This window comes from Cajanus cajan, chromosome 11, assembly GCF_000230855.2.
Source record: "Cajanus cajan strain Asha chromosome 11, NIPB_CcT2T_4, whole genome shotgun sequence".
In the NCBI taxonomy this organism is placed as follows: Eukaryota; Viridiplantae; Streptophyta; class Magnoliopsida; order Fabales; family Fabaceae; genus Cajanus; species Cajanus cajan.
The window spans coordinates 9,690,914-9,710,901 of NC_138527.1; the positions used below are offsets into that span (position 1 = coordinate 9,690,914).

Consider the following 19,988-nt stretch of genomic DNA (forward strand, 5'->3'; position numbering starts at 1 on the left):
ATTCACATAACTCAAGCTGAAGCCCTCACCTTACCTTTGAAAAATAGCATCGAATCACAGAAAATGTAAACAGTTCAGATAAATTAATCAGTACTAACAAAAAAAAAATTACATCAGCCAATATCCCTTAATCATTCATTCAATGATTTTTTTCTTCAAAATAACAATTGAAAATTAAACTTAAGTCTTCGGACATCAATTCCAACCCCTAATAATTATTCGTTCCAATGATTCAAAATTACTTAAAGAAATATATTAGTAAAATTTGCCATTAACAAAGGGAGAATAAGAGGTCAGATTTTACTGAATAAAATCTCGACTTAAACAACTAATAATCATAAAATTAAAAACCAAGTAAAGCACTAATACACAATCAATTAGTAAATTTGAATGTTTTAGTATGAATATTTATATATTTTTATCATTTTATATACGTCGCTAAAGGAAGTACAACCTCTCCCATCATTGTCATCGAGGCTTTTATAATTTATATACACACGACAAATCCTAATCAATAAGTTTGAGGACATGTTTAGGAATTTTAAGATTGAGACATTAGAGTTAGACAAATCAATCTTTTTAATTTTTTATTTTGAAAAACATCAAATTAGATGAAAATTTTATTCCCCCTCTACAATACTTGACAAGGCTAAGGACTGACTGTAACACTCTTCAACAAACGATTGATTTCGCACTAAAATAATTAGAAAAACTTATATTAAGTTTATGAGAAAATATACATGAAGGATACCACTACTTTAAAAAATCAGAGGCATCCGTTCTGGATCTAAGGATTACAGCGGATGTAGAGAAAGCATTATTTTTGTCAGAAATCATTTGGTTGTCACCTTTCTTACTTTGTTTTTGTTCTTCGTTCGAATTACTTGAGGTTCCAAATATCTGCACTGCTAAGCTTCCCCCTACAAAAACATTGAAATGAGGTGGTCATAGAATAAGAGGATCAGAAAGTAGAAAATAATACAACTGGGGTAAACAAGTTATTTTACCTAGCACAAGGGCAGCACCAACCCATCCTGTGGGACCCCACCTTTCACCAAGAAGAAACCATGCAAAACCAGCACCCCAGACTGGCTCCAGACCATATATTATAGCAGTTTCTGTGGCTGATACATCACACATTGCAGCCATCTGCAATCAAATCTAAGAAATCTACATCACAAAAAGGAATCTTCTCAAATAAAAACATGGTTTCAAGGAAACATGGAAAAAGAGTTGACAGCTGGAAGCCAAATGAAAAATATATATTTTTTGAAAAGGAAATTATTAAGAGAAGAAAGCCAAATACATAGATGAAGAAAACAAAAAAAAAAAAAATAATGGTACTCACTTTATCATTCTTGTTTTCAAATTTTTTTGGAAATGGACAAAATGAAGTATTTTCATCATTAAAATGGAAACAAAATAATAATATACACCTACTAAGCGTGCCAAGAATGATAACTTTACCTCTACCCACAAACATAAACCAGTTGAGAATATCCCTGTATAAATTGCAGGTATCCACGGAAAATCAACCATCCAATCTCTAAGCATTTTCCATGTCCAAGATGATGGAAAGGGATGCTGGGCACCATTAATGCCACTTCCAAGAAGATACCACATTGTAGAAAACAAAACAACAATGCAAATCTGCATTTAAAACTTCAACAAAATTAAATAATGCAAAGGTTAACCGGAAGGGACTTGTTTTGATGCACACACAGATAAAGAGACACACATTGCATGGACAAGTAACTAAGAACTAACCTCATATCCGAGGAGGGGCAGAAACTTCTGTTTACTTATGCTTCTCGATATATGTTCAGTTCTTAACATATGAACACCAAAAAACACTGCACTTAAAAAGTTCAAAAGATCTCCAACCTGAATTCAGCAACACTTAAACAAGTTTTAGGAAACAAAAATGACTATCAAGCAGGCGCTAAGCATTCAGGTTACGTGTATCCATAGTCCTTCACCACATATACTATTATGATAGGTTCTGAATTAACAGTGAAAAATACAAGGGAGACAACTAGGAACAAACTCTCAGTGTTATTAACTGAAATAAACAATAAGCTATCTATGTCCAATGGCTTCAGCCACCCCACCCCAGTCTATCCAAATGATCCAATACCCAGCCCCGCACCCCATTCCATTCCCTCCATATTCAGGTTCCCTTCCATGACTCAACACCCTCTACAATAACTCCCAGCTGCCAAGAGTCAATTCAGTTAGAGCCACTTTTTCTAGCATAACAGCTAGCTCCACTACACTTCGAAGCTCATTTCCCAATCTATCCCTATTTTCCCTCTCTTTTCTTGCATAAATGAATTGGAGGACAATGATTCAAAGGCCCATTGTATCATAAACCTCACAATGAATGAGAGGAAAAGATGAAGAAAAACACAAAATGAAGATCAAACTTACACATGGGGGTGAACCGCTACATTCCAGCATTCCAACTCCTACAATCGACATGAGGGCCCCAAACCAGGTTCTAGCTGGAACTACTGCTCCAAGCATGCCATCAAGTAATGGAACCACAATTACCTGTTATTTCACCCAAATATTCATGACTATACTTGCTTAAAATACTCTCATGAAGGGAAGGTATTCACATAATACATAAGATTCAATTATCTCACAGTGAACATAGATAAAAATGATGCACGGCCAGCATCAGAGGTTTGTAGTCCAAGTGCCTGCATAAGATATCCCAGACTAACCCACAAACCCAATTCTATGCCTGCATTTCTGGTACAAGAATCTCCCCACCCTCGCAATACAAACGGGATGAAAGGAATTGCAGAAAGAGCAAAGCGCACAAATGTGAAAGCTGCCGGATTCATAATTGCCTGAACCTCTTTGACAACTGGAATGTTGCTAGCTAAACATGAATTGACGAGGAAATAGTAAGATCATGAAATATAAAAAAGCATGCCAATCATTTTTGAAACTGCTAGTTTCTGCACTCAAAATCTCTATTAAAAGCAATTTCCCCCGAAGCGATAAATGTAATTGCAAATATACAGGTCTGCATGATGCACTATACACAGGAAAAGAAAATAATTTATTGAAAAATACTACTCTATTTAGCAGTTGAAGCTTATGCTCTGATCTGTGTATAATAAATCAAAACGTCTACAAGGAATAGCAAGTGCAATCAGTTGCCTAGTTTGTAATTTGCCTGTTTATTGTCAGTTGACTTTCATTATTTTTCATGATTTTTCTTGTAGAAATTCATGCAGCATGAGTAGGCCGTTGTGCATAGAAATGCTTAAAACTTTAAAAATCTAAATTTAAAGTTATATTCATTATTGATAATCAAAAGTGGTAGTCTAAAATAAAAGTATTGGGAACAAAGGAACAAACATAAGAAATAGGAAGATGATGAAATTAATATTAAAAAAAGGGTATCAACAGAAAAATTTGTCAACTTCTAGGAACTATGAAGTGTGAAGAACACATTACACAACACAAAAAAAGAAAAATGTTTTTCAAACTACAAAACAGTGGTTGGAAGTGTAAAAGGACAATGAAATCAATTCCCCCAAAAAAATATAAGATAGAAATGTCTTTTCATATGATAAATTTGTGTTTGGTTCAACTTATTTTATAGAATAATTGCTTAATTTTTGTCAGTTTCCTTAAAGTGCAAGGGGGAGGGGGGCAATTAATTCTGGGAAAATGATCTTCTTTTAAACAAGCACCAAGTTGTCTTTCAGATTATAAAATAAAAAGATAGAAACTGAAAAAATAGAAACAAAATAAAGGCTCGCTGGGAATAGATCAACAACATCAAAAGATAGAAAGACACCAAAGGAATATAAATAAAAGAAAACCAGAAAGATGGTTATTGCAGAAGATAAAATGACAACAGGAAAAAAAAAAAAAAAAAAAAAAGATAAAAGACAAAGGATGTTGTCATGGAGAAGAGAGGAAGCAGCAATGAGCTTGGCCAGAAAATTAATAGGCTTGGTTGGAGAAGTGGTGGCTCAAGCAAAAATCGTGAAATCCGGACAAAATAGGTGTCAGCTAACAGGGTTGGGTTGAAAAATGTAGGGGCTAAGGGAAGGTATACAAAACTGAGATCTTACTAGGATTGTAATGCGGAGTGAAACACAAAATGTAAAATCATAACACGAATTATAAGGTCCTACATAAGATAAATAGATATATTACACACATGACATGATTTTGTATTTATATTATATTATATAATATATAAAAGACTTAAATATATATTTAGTTCCTGTAAAATGAGCAGGTTTTAATTTTGGTCCCCATAAATTTTTTTATTTGTTTTTCATCTTTTAAAAATTTGTAACCATTTTTTATAGTCCTTGAAAAACATTTTTGATCCTTATAAGATGAGTAAATCTTGATTTTGGTACCTATAAAATATTTTTCTTTCAATTTTCATCCCTCAAAATCTGAAATCACTATTTTTGGTCCCTAACAATGATTTTAAGAAAGATAAATAACATTTATTTTAAGGATCTATTAAAAAATTTTAGAGGTGTCACACACTAACATGGTATCACTAATAGTTATGAGTAACATCTGAGATGATCACTTAGTCTTTTAATAACTAAATAAGTAGTTAAAAATGATTATATAATAACACGAACTAAAACCAATAGTTATAAATTTTATAGGGAGAAAAATATTTACAAGGACCAAAATCAAAACTCTAATTTTTCCGGAACTAAAACATATTTAAATCTATATAAAATAATAATAATAATAATAATAGTAATAATAATAATATGCAAAATAACCTTAAAATGATAATTATTTATTAAACTTACAAATGGATGAGACAAGTGTCAATTTAACACTGATAATATAATAGGCAAAACTTTCTAACAAAGTAAACTAGAAATACTAAAAGAAAAAGCTAGACCAATTAAAGTTAAATATTCCCAAACCACATAAGCATGAAAAACATTGGAACATAGAACAAAAAAAAAAACAAAAAGGTAAATCAGCAAGCAAAGCACCAACCAACAAAAGTAGAAAGGCATCCAAGCAGAAGGCTTAGAGTTTGACCTTTGGAATGGAAGCACAAATATAAATGAAGAAACAAACAGAGAAGATTAAAAGACACAAAATACTATTGAACCCAGCTGAAGAAGATAAACCACAACAGAGATGAATCCGAAGACAGTGGGTTTGACTATCTGAGAGTTTGAAATGGAGGAATGTTGTGGGTCTTGTGTCTTTACTTCGAAAACAGTCTTTTGGCTCTACACAGTGGAATCGGACAACCTTGCCAATTGTACATAAATGACCATGCTATCCAACCAATCCCACCAAAATGAATGTTGTGATTGGGATTGTTTGGAGTCTCAGAATTGAAAAATCATATGATCTTACAAGTAAGAACTCAACTTTGACTACCATGGGCTAAGGTGCAAAGAGGAACAGCAGGGCTATCCACTATTTGGCCGCTATTCAGCCATGACACTCCACTACAATACAATTGCAGCAAAATTTTCTGCTATTTATAACTATGCCAAATCCTAATCAAATCAAATGAGGAAACCATAGTAGTCAATCCCGGATAGCGGAGCGGAGCGGTCAACCCTAAAAACGGGATAGCGGGATGACGCGGAGCGGGATAACCGTTATTTTAATATTAATTTATATATATTAAATAATTAATAATATATATAAAAGCTAAAAAAAAAAACTCTAACTTCATGCATTAAACATTTTTAATAATTAAATTTAATCAAAAATTAAAAATAAAATTTGCTGAATTAAATTTAATTAGAAATTAAAAAAAATTGCTGAATTAAATTTAATCAGAAATTAAAAATAAAATCTGCTAAATTAAATTTATTCAGAAATTAAAAAAAATTCTACTTAATTAAATTTAATGAGAAATAAAAAAAAATCTTTTGAAATATAAAATAGGAATAGAAAAGAGAAAGAAGACAGACGCACGAAGACAGACGCACAAAGACAAACGGGGCACGAAGGAGCTGGAGGAGCGTCGGCGTCGGAGCTAGAGGCGCGTCGGAGTTGGACGACGTTGGAGCTGGACAAGCGTCGGAGCTGGACGACTGCGTCGGAGCTGGAGGGCCGTCGGAACTGTAGTGCGTCGGAGCTGGACGAGAAGAAACGATCGTCCAAGGAGTGCAAGAGTAGAGAGAGAGAAGAGGGAGTGCGCGAGTGAGAAAAGGAGACTTCCGCAAGAGAGAGGGGAAAAATTAGGGCAAATAAAGCCCAACGGAAAGACAAACTTACCGTTAATGAAGGGTAGGTCAAAAAACGCGTCGCGATTCTCGCGTTTCTGGCCGCTCCGCTCCGCCGCCGACACGGCCGCTCCGGCCGCGACACTCATCTGCGACGCGACAACATCCAAATGGCGGGACTACTATGGAGGAAACAAACCAAAAAATATATGAAATATGGAAACTCTTTTAGGAATTAAGCAAAAGCGAAGAGTCTAACCCAAAAGCTAGTCTATTGGGTGGGAGAGCCTAATTCATCCAGCAACTCATCAATTGTTGATATAGGAAAGCAATCCTTAACCGCAACAACATTCAAAGCCCTGTAATCTATGCAAAAACGCCAAGAACCATTTTCTTGTGCTCTAAAATAACTGGGGAAGAGTATAGACTCTTGCTTGGTACAATAATTCCCTCATCCAACATTTCCTTTATCATTTGTTGCGTGATCTCTTTTTGCACATGTGGAAACTTGTAGAGTCTAACAGAAATAGGAGATGTATTAGGAAACAAATTAATATGATGATCTTAGGAACGAGGAGGGGAAGGCTACGAGGTTGTGAAAACACATCGGAGAATTGAAGGATGATCTATTGGATATTAGGAGGAGAGGTAGTGTAAGTGTTGACGGAGAATGATCAAAAGTGAGAAGGTGGTATGGATCAACAGTTTTTGTATGGATGAATTGGCATAACTATGGGTACGTAGCCAAGGTTGGAGAGATAGATTTGTTGCCAGTGATTGTAATGGGTGTATCCTTATGGACAAAAGAGATTTTAGGAATAGAAAATTTGCTCGTAAGGCCCAATAGAACTAAGCCAAGCTATACCCAAAACTATGCCTAAGCCTTCATTGGGAAGTAAATAGAAAGGAAGTGTGAAAGTATGTGTTGGGAAGGTGAGTGGCACAGCTAAGCAACAATTGTTATAGATAACGTTATCTCTGTTGCCAACCATAATTGAAAATGACTGAGTTGGCTCAATATTGAGATGTAAATGTTTAGCTAGGTGAGACTGTAGTATGTTGTGAAAGTTACCACTATCAACCAAAACCATAATAGGTAGGCCGTAAATATAACCCTAGAACTTTAAGGTAGAAGTGGAGGGAAGGCCCATGAGTGCTTGGGGGGAAAATGAAAATGGATAGACTCTTCGTGTTGAGTCTCCTCGCAATCCTCCACTGGCGGTGGTTAATATGTCATCCAATTCGTCACTTAGTAAAAGGGGGAACTTTGGAGTACATAGCGATGCCCTACGTGAAATTTAGCATCACAATTATAGCAAAGGCTAGCAACGTAACGTTCTTGTAGTTGAGATTGGGACAACGACTTGATAGGGATGGAGGGGTTTGAGGAAGTAGAAGGGGTAAGTGGATTTGGGGGTTTATTAGAAGTAGATGGTGACAAGGATGTTGTTGTATAGGTCTTAAAATCAGGTCTTTGAATCTTTAAATTTGGACTTGACCAGCTTTGCCAAACCAATGGCTTGAGTAACACCAACAGGCTTAAGGAAAGCGAATTCATGTTGAATTTCTTCCGAGAGGCCCAAAAGGAAACAATTGTGTAATGTCTTAGGGGCTAAACCTATAGTACGATTACTCAACTTCTCAAAACAAGACTGATACTCAGCCACAAAACTGTGCATAAGAAGCTTGAACAATGTAGCTTCATGATTTTCAAATGACGATGGTCCAAAATGGAGCTCCAAATCGCAAACAAATGAGAACCAATCTGATAATTGGTTGTTTTGAAACATCCATTTAGACCAACTTATCATGTCGCTCTTCATGTAAAAGGCAGACATAGGCAAGCGACGATCCCAAAGGATTTGGTAGAAGGTAAAGAACAAGGCTGCTTGGAATAGAACAATCTAAAGGGTCTGAACCATCAACATATTCAATTGAAGTTTCCTAGAACAAATCTAAGTATTTGTCGGAAGATGGGGTGGCAATTGGTATGTTTGGTAGGGTAAGGGATTGAAGGGTGTATGGGGGGAAAGTTAGGGGGAAGGCCATATGGGAACCCATTGGGAAATGGAAGTAAAGGTGCTGTGTGAGATGGAGTAAAAGGCGAAAGTGAGGGTGGAGGTGGAGGGGGTTGGCCTGGAGGTGGTGGGGGTGCAAAAGGTAGCTATAAAGGAATTTGGGAATTTCAGGAACCAAGAGATGCTGCACTTGTAGGAAATGGAATTTATGGGATAGGGACTGAATCATGTCCTCCATGTGGGAGGAGGAGGTAGCTTTTGGTGGCCTTAGGGTAAGCTCATGAAAGCACTAAAATGTTAGGCTAAAAGATAGCTAGGCTAATTTAGAAAAAGAAAAACTGAGAAATACTTCATTCATATCCATCATGGAAGATTACAATCCCTTATAAAGGTGATCATACATAACGATAAAAGAAATCTAACCCTCCATGTGGGTTTATGGAAACAAAAACAACTAACAGATATATTCTTTAATTGAAATAGTCCTTCAGCCACTTGGATTGTTCAACTATGCGTTTGGGCCTTAATTTTAGGCTATTAAATGAGAACCTCATGGCTTACATACCACAGTCACCTTGTTAATCTACTCAAGATACTATCACCAAAAAGATCATCTAAAATATTCTAAGATGCAATGATCTTACATGATATTTTCTAGATACAGTAACACAGTGCAAAAAAATTTAATATATAGCATGCTTAAAACTCAAAAAGTACTAAAATCTTTAAACATAGTTTAGTATTAATTTTCAAAAGTCATCGTTTAAAGACAATCATCACAAGTTAAAGCAGCACTATGCCTCCACTATACCGTAACAAATAATCATATTTATAAAATATGTCTAGTATATATCATAGTTGGATATGAAATGTGTATCCAAACTCCCTAAATTTTGGCCATTTGCAAATTACAACATCAACATGAGTATCATGGCCAGAAAACAGGTGGCTTGCCCAAAAATGGGGTGAGTTTTCCAGCTTGGCCAGAAAACATGTCACCTACTTGACCAAAAATTTACCTTAAACGAGCATGTTGGTGTATGAGAGAATAATGGCTACTAATCCTTCTACTCTAGTCACAACTCACCTGCTATAACAACCATAGTTAGCAGGAACACAATAAGCTTAGTAGTGGTAAACAATCCATCACTATGTGCCTACAATTAGAGAGACGAGAAGGTAAAATAATACTGAAATATTTCTCCATTCATTCATTGATGATAACATCTAAAGAGGAATACACTTACATAACCTAATAAATGTCAATCAATGGATAATATTTTATCCATGTGTCAACATCCTATTATTTTAAGAAAAGTAAAATAAAAACAATATAATTAGAACATAAATATCTAAGACCAACCTATAAAGTCCTTCAACCATTTAATTTTATCTCTTTCGGGCCTCCCTAAGTCCATCCTATTAGAGAGGTTCAGAACACATACCATGCTTCTTTCAAGTTTTAAAAATATTTTCTCGAGTATTGTTTATTCTTGGGAAAGTAGTTATGCCATGTTTTAAGTCATTTTGATTCCCATAGTGAGTGATGAGAAAGCTATATTCCCATGGAAATGTGGGAAGTAATTATCTAACTTAATTATAACTTTCATTCTAACTTTTATTTTTTATTTAAAATTTTAGAATATTCTTAGGAATGTTTAAATTTAACCAAACATTTCTTGAAATATTCCCAAAAATACAATATCATTCCATGAAACAAATGCAATTGTTGAAGAGGAAAAACAGAGACATATTTGGGAGAAACTGTGTTTGAATACACAACGGATGCACATTTTTATAGGCTTATTACATTAATTATACATATATAGAGGATATTTTGTTTCCTCTAAATCTGATACTATGTGCCCATAAAATGCTATTAATACAAAATATTAATAGGCTAGTTTCTTCCTAGATGTCAAGGACATATTTCCTTTGGGAGATTACCAAACCATCTTTGGATAGGGCAACTTCGATACCAAAGAAATATCGAAGCTTACCAAGGTCTTTAGTTTGGAACTAGCATGAAAGGTACTGGTTCAAGTTGAGAATACCATGATGATCACTGCCTGTGATGACAGTATGATCCACATAGACAATGAGATATATGTATCCTTGAGGTGAATGGCAATAGAAGACAGAGCGATCAATGTCACTGCAAACCACTCCAAAGTGTTGCACAATAGTATGAAATCAATCAAACCAAGCTCGAGGGGATTGTTTAAATCCATATATAGATTTGTGAAGCCGATAGAAATAAAGGACTCCCCTTAAGAAACAAAACCTAGGTTGTCCCATTAAACTTCTTCATCAACATTGCCATATAGGAAAGCATTTTTAATATCAAGCTGGAAGAGAGGCTAGTGGCAAATGGTAGCCATGGAGAATAGTAATCTGATAGAAGAAATTTTGGCCATTGTGGAGAAAGTATTATGTAGTCAAGCTCATACACCTAGGTATATCCTTTCACCACTAGGTGGGCCTGGAAGTGAACTATGGTCTCGTCATGGCCAACTTTAAGGGTGTAAAGCCAATGACACACAACAAAAGATTTACTAGGAGGAAGAGGAACCAAATCTCAGGTACCATTGCTTTGAAGTGCACACATCTCATCAATCATTGCTTGTTTCCAATTTGGTTTAGATAATGCTTCCCCAATAGACTTAGGGATACACACATAAGACAAAGAAGAGAGGCAAGTATAATGCAAAGAATAAAGACAGTGATAACTAAGGCTAACATAGTGTGGAGATGGGTTGCAAGTGGAACAAATACCTTTTCACAATGCAAAGCAACTGGCCAATCGATGTTAGGGGGTAGGTCCAACTCTAGTAAAGAAGATGGTGTCGAGGAAAAGTCTAGCATGGCCTCTACTATATCTTCATGAGCTGGCATAGAGGATGGTGCAGGAATGTCAACAAGTCATTGACGATGTTGGTATGTTTGAAGAGGTTGCACAACCTGGGGCATGTTGAATTACCACTGAGACATCCTAAGTCACAAACGAAAGAGGGACAAGAGAAAGGGTACTAGGAGGAGAGGGAGCAAACTCGAAATAAGGGATAGACTCAAAAAAGGGCATCTACTGAAATGAAATATCTTTGATGGGTAGGAGAGAATTAACGATAACTTTCTATGAACAATGATAACCCATTAAGACATTTGATGGACCACGTTGAGAGTTTGTCATGGCCTGAAGTAAGATTTTGAACAAACCAGGTGGAGCCAAAGTCACAAGGGGGAAGTATATGAAATGGGGAATAAGGAAATAAGACGAAATGAGGAACCTGATCATTTAGTACAGTGGATGGCATGCGATTGTTGAGGTAGTAGGCATAGAGAACAACATCACCCCCAAAAACGTAGAGGAACATTGTTGTTGAGGAGAAAAGTCTGAGTGGTTTCAACAAGATGTCTATTTTTGCGCTTAGCCACCCTGTTTTGTTGAGGGGGTGTAAGCACAAGATGTTTGATGAAGAATGCCCTTGGATGCCATAAATAGTTGAAACGTATGAGATAAATATTCACGTCCATTATCACTGCAAAGAAAATATGGGGATGTGAAATTTTTTTATTTCATGATAGAATTTTGCAAACATAGAAAACAATTCAGACCTGCTTTTCATTAAACATAGCCACATACAACATGGAAAATCATCGATGAATGTAACAAAATATTTAAAACCAAATTGAGTAACAATAGGAGAAGGACCCCAAACATCTGAGTGAACCAAGGCAAATAGGGACGTAGTTCTTTTATTGACTAGATTGGGAAATGAATTACGAGTACGTTTCCCTAACCGACATGACTCATAATGTAAAGTAGACAATTTGGAGAGGCTAGGGACTAACTTATGAAGCTTCGATAGACCAGGATGTCCCAACTGAGCATGTATCGTCAATGAAGACATAGTGGTTGAGCAAACTTGCAATGGTGTGGAGAGATAATACAAGCCATGACACTCACATCCGATACCAATCATCTGTGCCGAAGTCAATTCTTGCAAGGTGACAAAATCTTTAGTAAAGGTAATGACATAGTCAAGGGATTAGGTGAGACAATAGACAAAAAGCAAGTTAAAAGGATAATCTGGTACATATATGACAAAGTCAACAATGAGTAATGGGAGAGGATGTGTGGTGCCAATGCCTTGAGATTGTGTGTGTGAGCCATTAGCAGAAGCAATAGCGGGTAAGTAGCCAAACATAGAAAGGGAAGAAAAAAGAGAACGACTACCAAAGGTAAGGTCAAACACACCAGAGTCAAGCATCCAAGGACCTAGGGAAGGAGATTGTGAGATGCAAGCAATAGATTTACCAATGTGTGCAACCAAAATAGTTGTCGTGGCCCTAGCAATTCTCAAACCACTGTAGAAAGCCCTCATAAGTAGGCAAGTATTTGGAGTAGCTCAAGGCTAATCAATTGAAAAAGTGGAATCAGTAGGTGTATAAGCTACACTAGTAGTACGAGGAGGCTTGCCACACAATATCCAACAACAATCAATGGTATGGCTAAGGCGATGACAATGCTAGTTAGATTTCAAATCTTGGCAAAAACTCAGCCACACTCAACTAGCATATTATATATATATATATATATATATATATATGAACAAAAAATACATAAATCTGAACCTAGGTCAATCTATGAAGCTACACCCCTTCTTGACAGATAGGGCCAAAAATCAGCTTTTCTAAAAAGTTGAACAACCTATACAAAACAATTGTTTTAACACTCCCCCTCAAGCTGGAGCATATAAATTATATGCACCAAGCTTGGAACATAAAAACTGAATCCTAGGTCCTCTTAAAGACTTAGTTAGAATGTCTGCAAGCTGGTCATTAGAGCTGATGAACTCAGTGATAAGTTCCTTGGACAGTAGTTTCTCCCGAATGAAATGACAATCAATTTCTATGTGTTTGGTCCTCTCATGAAACACCGGATTGGAAGCAATATGAAGAGCTGCTTGATTATCACAATATAACTTCATTTGCTTAATTTCACAAAATTTTAATTCTTGAAGGAGTTGTTTAATCCACACAAGTTCACAAGTAGCCAAAGCCATAGATCTATATTTAGCCTCTACACTAGACCGGGCAACAACACTTTGTTTCTTGCTCTTCCAAGAGATAATATTCCCTCCAATGAACACACAATATCTTGTGATGGATCTCCTGTCTATTGGATAGCCAGCCTAATCTGCATCACAATACCCTAAGACTTGAGTGTTTCCCTTGTCCTCATACAACAATCCTTGTCCTGGAGCACTTTTAATATATCTCAAAATGCGAATCACAGCATTCCAATGGTCAATGTGAGGATTTTGCATGAATTGACTAACAACTCCAACTGCAAATGAAATATCAGGTCTTGTAATAATGAGATAAATGAGTTTTCCTTACTAGCCTCTTGTATCTCTCTGGATCTAGAAAAATTTCACCTTGGTCCATCATTAGATTTTGATTTGGATCCATAGGACTATCAATTGGCCTACAATTTTCCAAACATGTTTCCTTTAAAATATCAAGAGCATATTTCCTTTGTGAAATTACAACACCTTCCTTTGATTGAGCCACTTCAATGCCAAGAAAGTATTTCAAACTACCAAGGTCTTTAGTCTGAAAATGACTGAATAAGTGATCTTTTAGTTGAGAAATTCTAGTAGCATCATTCCCTGTAATCACAATATCATCAACATAGACCATTAAATAAACACACTTCCCAGCAAAATGACAATAAAACACTGAATGATCTGCCTCACTCTGCTCTAATCCAAAGATCTTCACAATGTGATTGAATTTACCAAACCAAGCTCGGGGTGATTGTTTTAAGCCATACAAAGACCGATGCAATTTACAAACTAAATCAGACTCCCCCTAAGCAACAAATCCGGGAGGTTGCTCCATATAGATCTCCTCCTCAAGATCACCATGGAGGAAGGCATTTTTAATGTCAAGCTGCTGAAGTGGCCAATGACGAATAGCGGCCATAGCAAGGAAGAGTCTAACTGTAGTGATCTTTTCCACGGGAGAGAAGGTATCACAATAATCAAGACCATAAATTTGGGTGTATCCCTTGGCTACCAACCGAGCTTTAAGGCGATCAACTTCACCATTAGGGCCAACTTTAACAGCATAGACCCATCTACAACCGACAGGCTTCTTCCCAAGAGGTACGGGGACAAGCTCCCATGTGCCATTATGTGCAAGAGCATGCATTTTGTCAATCATGGCTTGTCGCCATACTGGGTGATCAAGTGCCTCATTGATAGTTTTAGGAACAGTGGTGGATGACAACGAGAAAACAAAAGAAGAGTATGAAGGAGACAAGCAGTGATAACTCAAAAAATTATAAATAGGATGAGGATTACGGGTAGACCGACTACCTTTTCTAATAGCAATGGGCCAATCTAAATTGGAGTCATGGGATGGCATGGAGGATGAAGGACTCGTAGTATGGCAAATTATTGGAGAAGGATCAGAATCACGAGGGGCTTCAGCTAGATCATAAGTATGAGATTGGGATTGATTCTCATCTTGGTTGGTGTTAGAAGGAATCATAATCGGATCAGAGAATGGGACAGGAAGAACTTGTTGAACGGAAACAGGGTTATCTATGGAGGGTGAGAAAAATGGTGTGTCCTCAAAGAAGGTAACATCAACAGACATATAATACTTTTTGGTAGTTGGAGAATAACATTTGTATCCTTTCTGAAGACGAGAATATCCTAGAAAAACACATTTGATAGCTTTTGCAGAAAGTTTGTCCAAACCTAGAGAGACATTATGAACAAAGCAAGTACAACCAAACACCCAAGGAGAGACATGAAATAGAGGATCATTCTGAAAAATGATAGAGTGAGGAATTTGATTATCAAGAGAAGAAGATGGCATCCTATTTATTAAAAAACAAGTAGTGAGAACTGCATCTCCCCAATGATGTACGGGAACATTCATGTTCAACATTAGGGAGCGTGCAGTTTCAATAAGATGTCTATTCTTCCTCTCTGCTATGCCATTTTGTTGTGGTGTGTGAGGACATGTAGATTGATGCAAAACACCCTGTGAGGATAAAAAGGAAGAAAGTTCAGCAGAAAAATATTCTTTAGCATTGTCACTTCTAAAGATTTTAATTACTTTGCCAAATTGGTTTCTAATCTCCTTAAAGAAAGATATGAATATAGACAAAAGTTCAAATCGTTCTTTCATTAAATAAACCCAAGTACATCGAGAGAATTCATCAATGAAGGTTACAAAATATCTTAAACCAAAAGATATGACACGACTTGGTCCCCAAATGTCTGAATGAATGATAGAAAAAGCCAAGTTACATCTTTGTTCAGTCCTTTTAGGAAATGATGATCTAACATGTTTTCCTAATTGACATAATTCACATTTCAAGGTTGGAAGTGATTTGAGGCTAGGAACCATTTTCCTCAATTTTGCTAAACTTGGGTGACCCAAACGATCATGCAAAAGCTTTGGTGTTGAGACTGCAAAACAGGATACAGGTGGGTTGGTTTTTAGGTAATAGAGACCTCGTGATTCATGTCCTTCGCCAATCAGACGACCCGTACCACGTTCCTTTATGACAAAGGAATTAGCATCAAATGTTACTGAACAATTTAATGAACGAGTCAATTGGCTTAGAGAAATTAAGTTATAAGGACAATGAGGGATGAACAAAACAGAATTTCATTTCAGAGAAGAAGACAAAGGAACTTGACCAATTCCTTGAGATTCAACTTTGGACCCATTTGCTACAGTAACAAGATGAGGAACTTTTGGAGAAGAAAGGAGTGAAAATAAGGAACTGTTACCAGAAATATGATCACAAGCACCTAAGTCAAGTATCCATGGACCATGACTTTCCACAGATTGAGAAATACATGTTGAAACACTTGGCATAGATGAAGATTGGGGTTGGTTGTTAGATCTTTCTGACTTGAGCCTTGTATAATCTTGGTACTCTTCATCAGAGAACTTGGAACATGATATTTCAGATTTTGATGCATGGGCTGTCTTGTCTGGAAAACCATGCAGAGAATAGCAATTTTCTTGTGTATGACCCATTCTTTTGCAGTATGTACACTGAGGACGTCCACTTCTGCCACTACGTCCTCCTCGGCTACTACATCCTCCTTTTCCACAAGGTACTACCATTGCTAAGGTTTCGGTAGTTTCAGCTATGTTCTCATCCTTCACCAAGTTAGGAACATGGAGAAGTCTAGTAACTAAGCTGTCCATGTAAGGGATTTGATCAATAGCCAAAATTTGATCACGTACATGATCAAAATCCGAATGTAAGCTCCTCTATACAACTTATCAAGTTTTTTGTTGACACCCTCCAACGAGTCGGCCACAAGAAATCTTTTTAGTTCCTCTATTGCAACCCGGGCCTTTGCTACATGTGAAATCATATCATGGATGGTTTGTTTGAAAGAAGCTACTCTCTGGGTTGCATCAAAAAGATGTTGAATATCATTAGCAAAAATATCTTGGGCTTCCTTCCGGAATGAATGACATGTCTTAAATGACCTGAGTATCTCTAACACCTCAGGTTCAACAAATTTCCATAGGATAGCACATAATTGGAAGTCAAGTTTCTACCATTGAGATTTATGTTCACTAGGAATATCACCAACTTCTTTCTCCAAGTGGTCATGATATCCTTGACCAAGAAACCATAACTCTACCGAGGCGGACCAAGACAAATAATTTTTCCAGTTCAACTTTGCAGTGATAATTGTGGGAGTACCAGCAAAGGGAAAAACAGAACATGTGGATGTCATTTTCCTGACCAAGATGAAGAGGAAGAAGATGAACAGTAGTCACACTCCAAACAGCCACCCAGATCTGTGAAATGAGGGTTGGAACGGACTCAGAAGGAATGGACGAACACAACGGTGACAGCATGGCAAAGCTCTGACAAGCAAAAGGCGGCGCATGAATCACACGCGCGTGACTGGGCAAAGGATTGGATCTGAACGTGAGAGCGCGTGAGGCCTCCTCTATCCCCGAAACCACCAGGGTTGGGTCACGCTCAACGAGGTGCACCAAACCTTAAGGTCACCAGAAAATTTGGTCGCCAGCAGACGGCGGCGGCGGATATAGCAGAGCGGGATCGGACCCGCTCTGATACCAAGTTAGATTTCAAATCTTGGCAAAAACTAAGCCACACTCAGCTGGCATATTATATATATATATAGGAACAAAAAATACATAAATCTGAACCTAGGTCAGTCTATGAAGCTACACCCCTTTTTGACAGATAGGGCCAAAAATCAGCTTTTCTAAAAAGCTGAACAACCTATACAAAACAATTGTTTTAACAATGCTCACACTTGGGATGATTCTTCAAATAGGGCGCTTTGCCCCGAGAACAGCCAAGATCACTACTATATGAGGCAAGCACAGAAGTATCACCCAATGGAGGAGTATAAACCTCAGTATTTACTTTCAGAGGAACCCAAATAAGGGCAAAAGAAGCCAAAATATATTAGGAATCATGGTTGACCCAAGAATTTGGTCCCAATTAGCAGAATATTCCAGAGGCAAACCATAAAGGGTAAGAACCATGAAGAAAGCACTACAATTCTCAAGTTATTTCTTGGCCTCAATTGGGTTAGAGGCGGCAGGTGGAAATGTTCATTATAATCATGCAGAGCCGCATGAACTCTCCACATAAGAGTCCTTAAATAAGCAGCCAATGGGCCTTCAAATCGCTGAGGAGCAACAAGAGTCCTTAAATCGTGACACACTCCATATAAACACCGAGTGTCATCAGTATAAAGGAAACGCGCCTCTGTCCAAACCAATCCACAAGTGATGTGAGGTCGGAAATGTGGTTTGATAGAGCATGGAGGGTGGACTTGATCACACCGCATAGTTGAGCATCAATTTTCTCCTACTTGGCACAATCAACCACTCCCACTGACCCAATGGGGGTACTACTAAGGTGGTCACAATACACTAGGTACCAATCCAAAGGGTAATATCAGAAGCCAAAGTAGGGTAGTTTGAACCATCCAACTTCTCAGTCAATCATGGGAAGTTTAAAAAAAATAGGAGCGTCTTTCATCTTTCAATAAATTAAAAAAAAAAATAGAGAGAAACCAGAAAAGAAGAACCTATGAAGCAAAGGAAGGTTACCGTAAATAAAAGTGATGAGATTAAGCAAAATGATGCTTCTCACTTTCCTCGAAGGGAACAGAATCCCCCGAGACAGGTACCGCTTTCGGAACACGGAATTGGATTTCCGGGTCAAACGGGTCGGGTCGGTGGGATCCGGATTGGCGTCTGGGAGAACGGAACCGGAACAGGATGTGAGTGGCGAAGAAGAAGAGTGGCTGCGCAAAGAGCATGAGGCGAAACGACGGCGTTTGGCGCGGGATGGGTAGAGAAACGCGGAATTGCGCGGAGAAGGGGTTGTAGAAGGGTGGAGGTTGATGGGTAGGGTCCTACAGTGGGAGTGCGAAGCCATGGGTGGGTTGAAAGATGAGTGAGGATTTCTCTAAAACAAAAATCTCTTCGCCTTGTAGATTGTCGCCCATCAACACTTTCTCTTTTCTCATCCTAATTCAAACTTCAGAAATTAGAAAAATAATAAAATAATCCCTTGTTTTTGGTGGATTCTTATTTTTAGTCTTTAAATTTTTTTTATTTTTCTTTTTTCTTTTTCTCTTTTAATCTTTAGGCTTCCCAAGCTCAAGGAAAAAATGTCATCTTAGTGGTGGTTGATAGATTGACCAAATATACTCATTTCCTTGCATTTAGTCATCTTTTTATTACAAAAGAGGTTGTCGAAGTTTTTATCACAGAGGTAGTTAAATTGCACGGGTTCTCCTCTTTTATTTAATCGGATCGTGACAAAATATTCCTAAGTCACTTCTGGTCAGAATTGTTCAAATTAGTCGGCAATCGACTTAAGTTTAGCATCGCATACCATCCCCAAACAGATGGCCAAACTGAGGTGGTCAACTGGTGCTTAGAGACTTATCTGAGGTGCCTCACTAGAAGTAAGCCTAAGTAGTGGCCTAAGTGGTTGAGTTGGGTTGAGTTCTGGTTTAACACCAACTACAACAGCTCTCTAAAATTGACTCCTTTCAAAGCATTGTATGGTCGTGATCCACCCCATCTTCCGAAAGGAACCACTATTCCGTCAATTGTGGAAGAGGTGAACATGATGACTTATGACTGGGATCAAATGTTACATGATCTCAAGGAAAATTTGGTCACAGCCCAGAATCAAATGAAGAAGTATGCTGACCAATCTCGACGCACAGTATCCTTAGCTATTGGTGATTGGGTGTATCTCAAGCTCAAGCTGTATAGGCTACGGTCATTGGCTCGAAAGAGAAATGAGAAGCTAAGTCCACGTTTTTATGGTCTTTATCAGATCACAAAACAGATTGGAGCAGTTGCTTTTCAGTTAGCCCTACCACCAGAGAGTTGTTAGAAAAGAATGACTCAATCCAAGAGGGGGGTAGAGTTCTAAGGATCTTTATTTCAACTTAAACTTTTCTAATATGAATTCTCAAAGAAGTTCCTTGAAAGACTTGCTAATGGGAATGAGTCTTATATGCTTTCTTGATTAATCTTTGATAAAGTTCAAAGTTAAGAACACTTAATATGCAACACTTTGATTCAGTTTAAAACAATGTTACACATGCAAACATATTAATCAAGATTATTCACTTTAACACTCAACCAAGATTTTGCTCAAAGTAAAAGATAAGGATGAGAGAAGAATGCACAAGTCTTT

General features: G+C 37.3%; 1 protein-coding gene across 5 annotated transcripts; it reads right to left on the reverse strand.

The window, feature by feature from the left end:
• Positions 1 to 687: 687 nt before the first annotated feature.
• Positions 688 to 18,802, reverse strand: LOC109798993 (uncharacterized). Of its 5 annotated transcripts, none has more exons than XM_083066884.1 (8): positions 18,377 to 18,517; positions 11,512 to 11,763; positions 2,649 to 2,890; positions 2,431 to 2,553; positions 1,768 to 1,884; positions 1,468 to 1,650; positions 1,008 to 1,149; positions 688 to 920 (listed from the first exon to the last, which is right to left on the reverse strand). In XM_083066884.1, exons 3-8 carry the CDS (start codon positions 2,850 to 2,852, stop codon positions 754 to 756), a joined length of 936 nt encoding a protein of 311 aa, XP_082923010.1. In that variant the 5' UTR covers positions 2,853 to 2,890; positions 11,512 to 11,763; positions 18,377 to 18,517; the 3' UTR covers positions 688 to 753. The 5 variants fall into 5 exon arrangements, with proteins under 5 accessions (XP_082923010.1, XP_082923009.1, XP_020215045.1 ...); XM_083066883.1 differs by having other exon boundaries at positions 11,000 to 11,763; XM_020359456.3 differs by lacking the exon at positions 11,512 to 11,763 and having other exon boundaries at positions 18,377 to 18,802.
• Between the last annotated feature and the right edge of the window lie 1,186 nt (positions 18,803 to 19,988).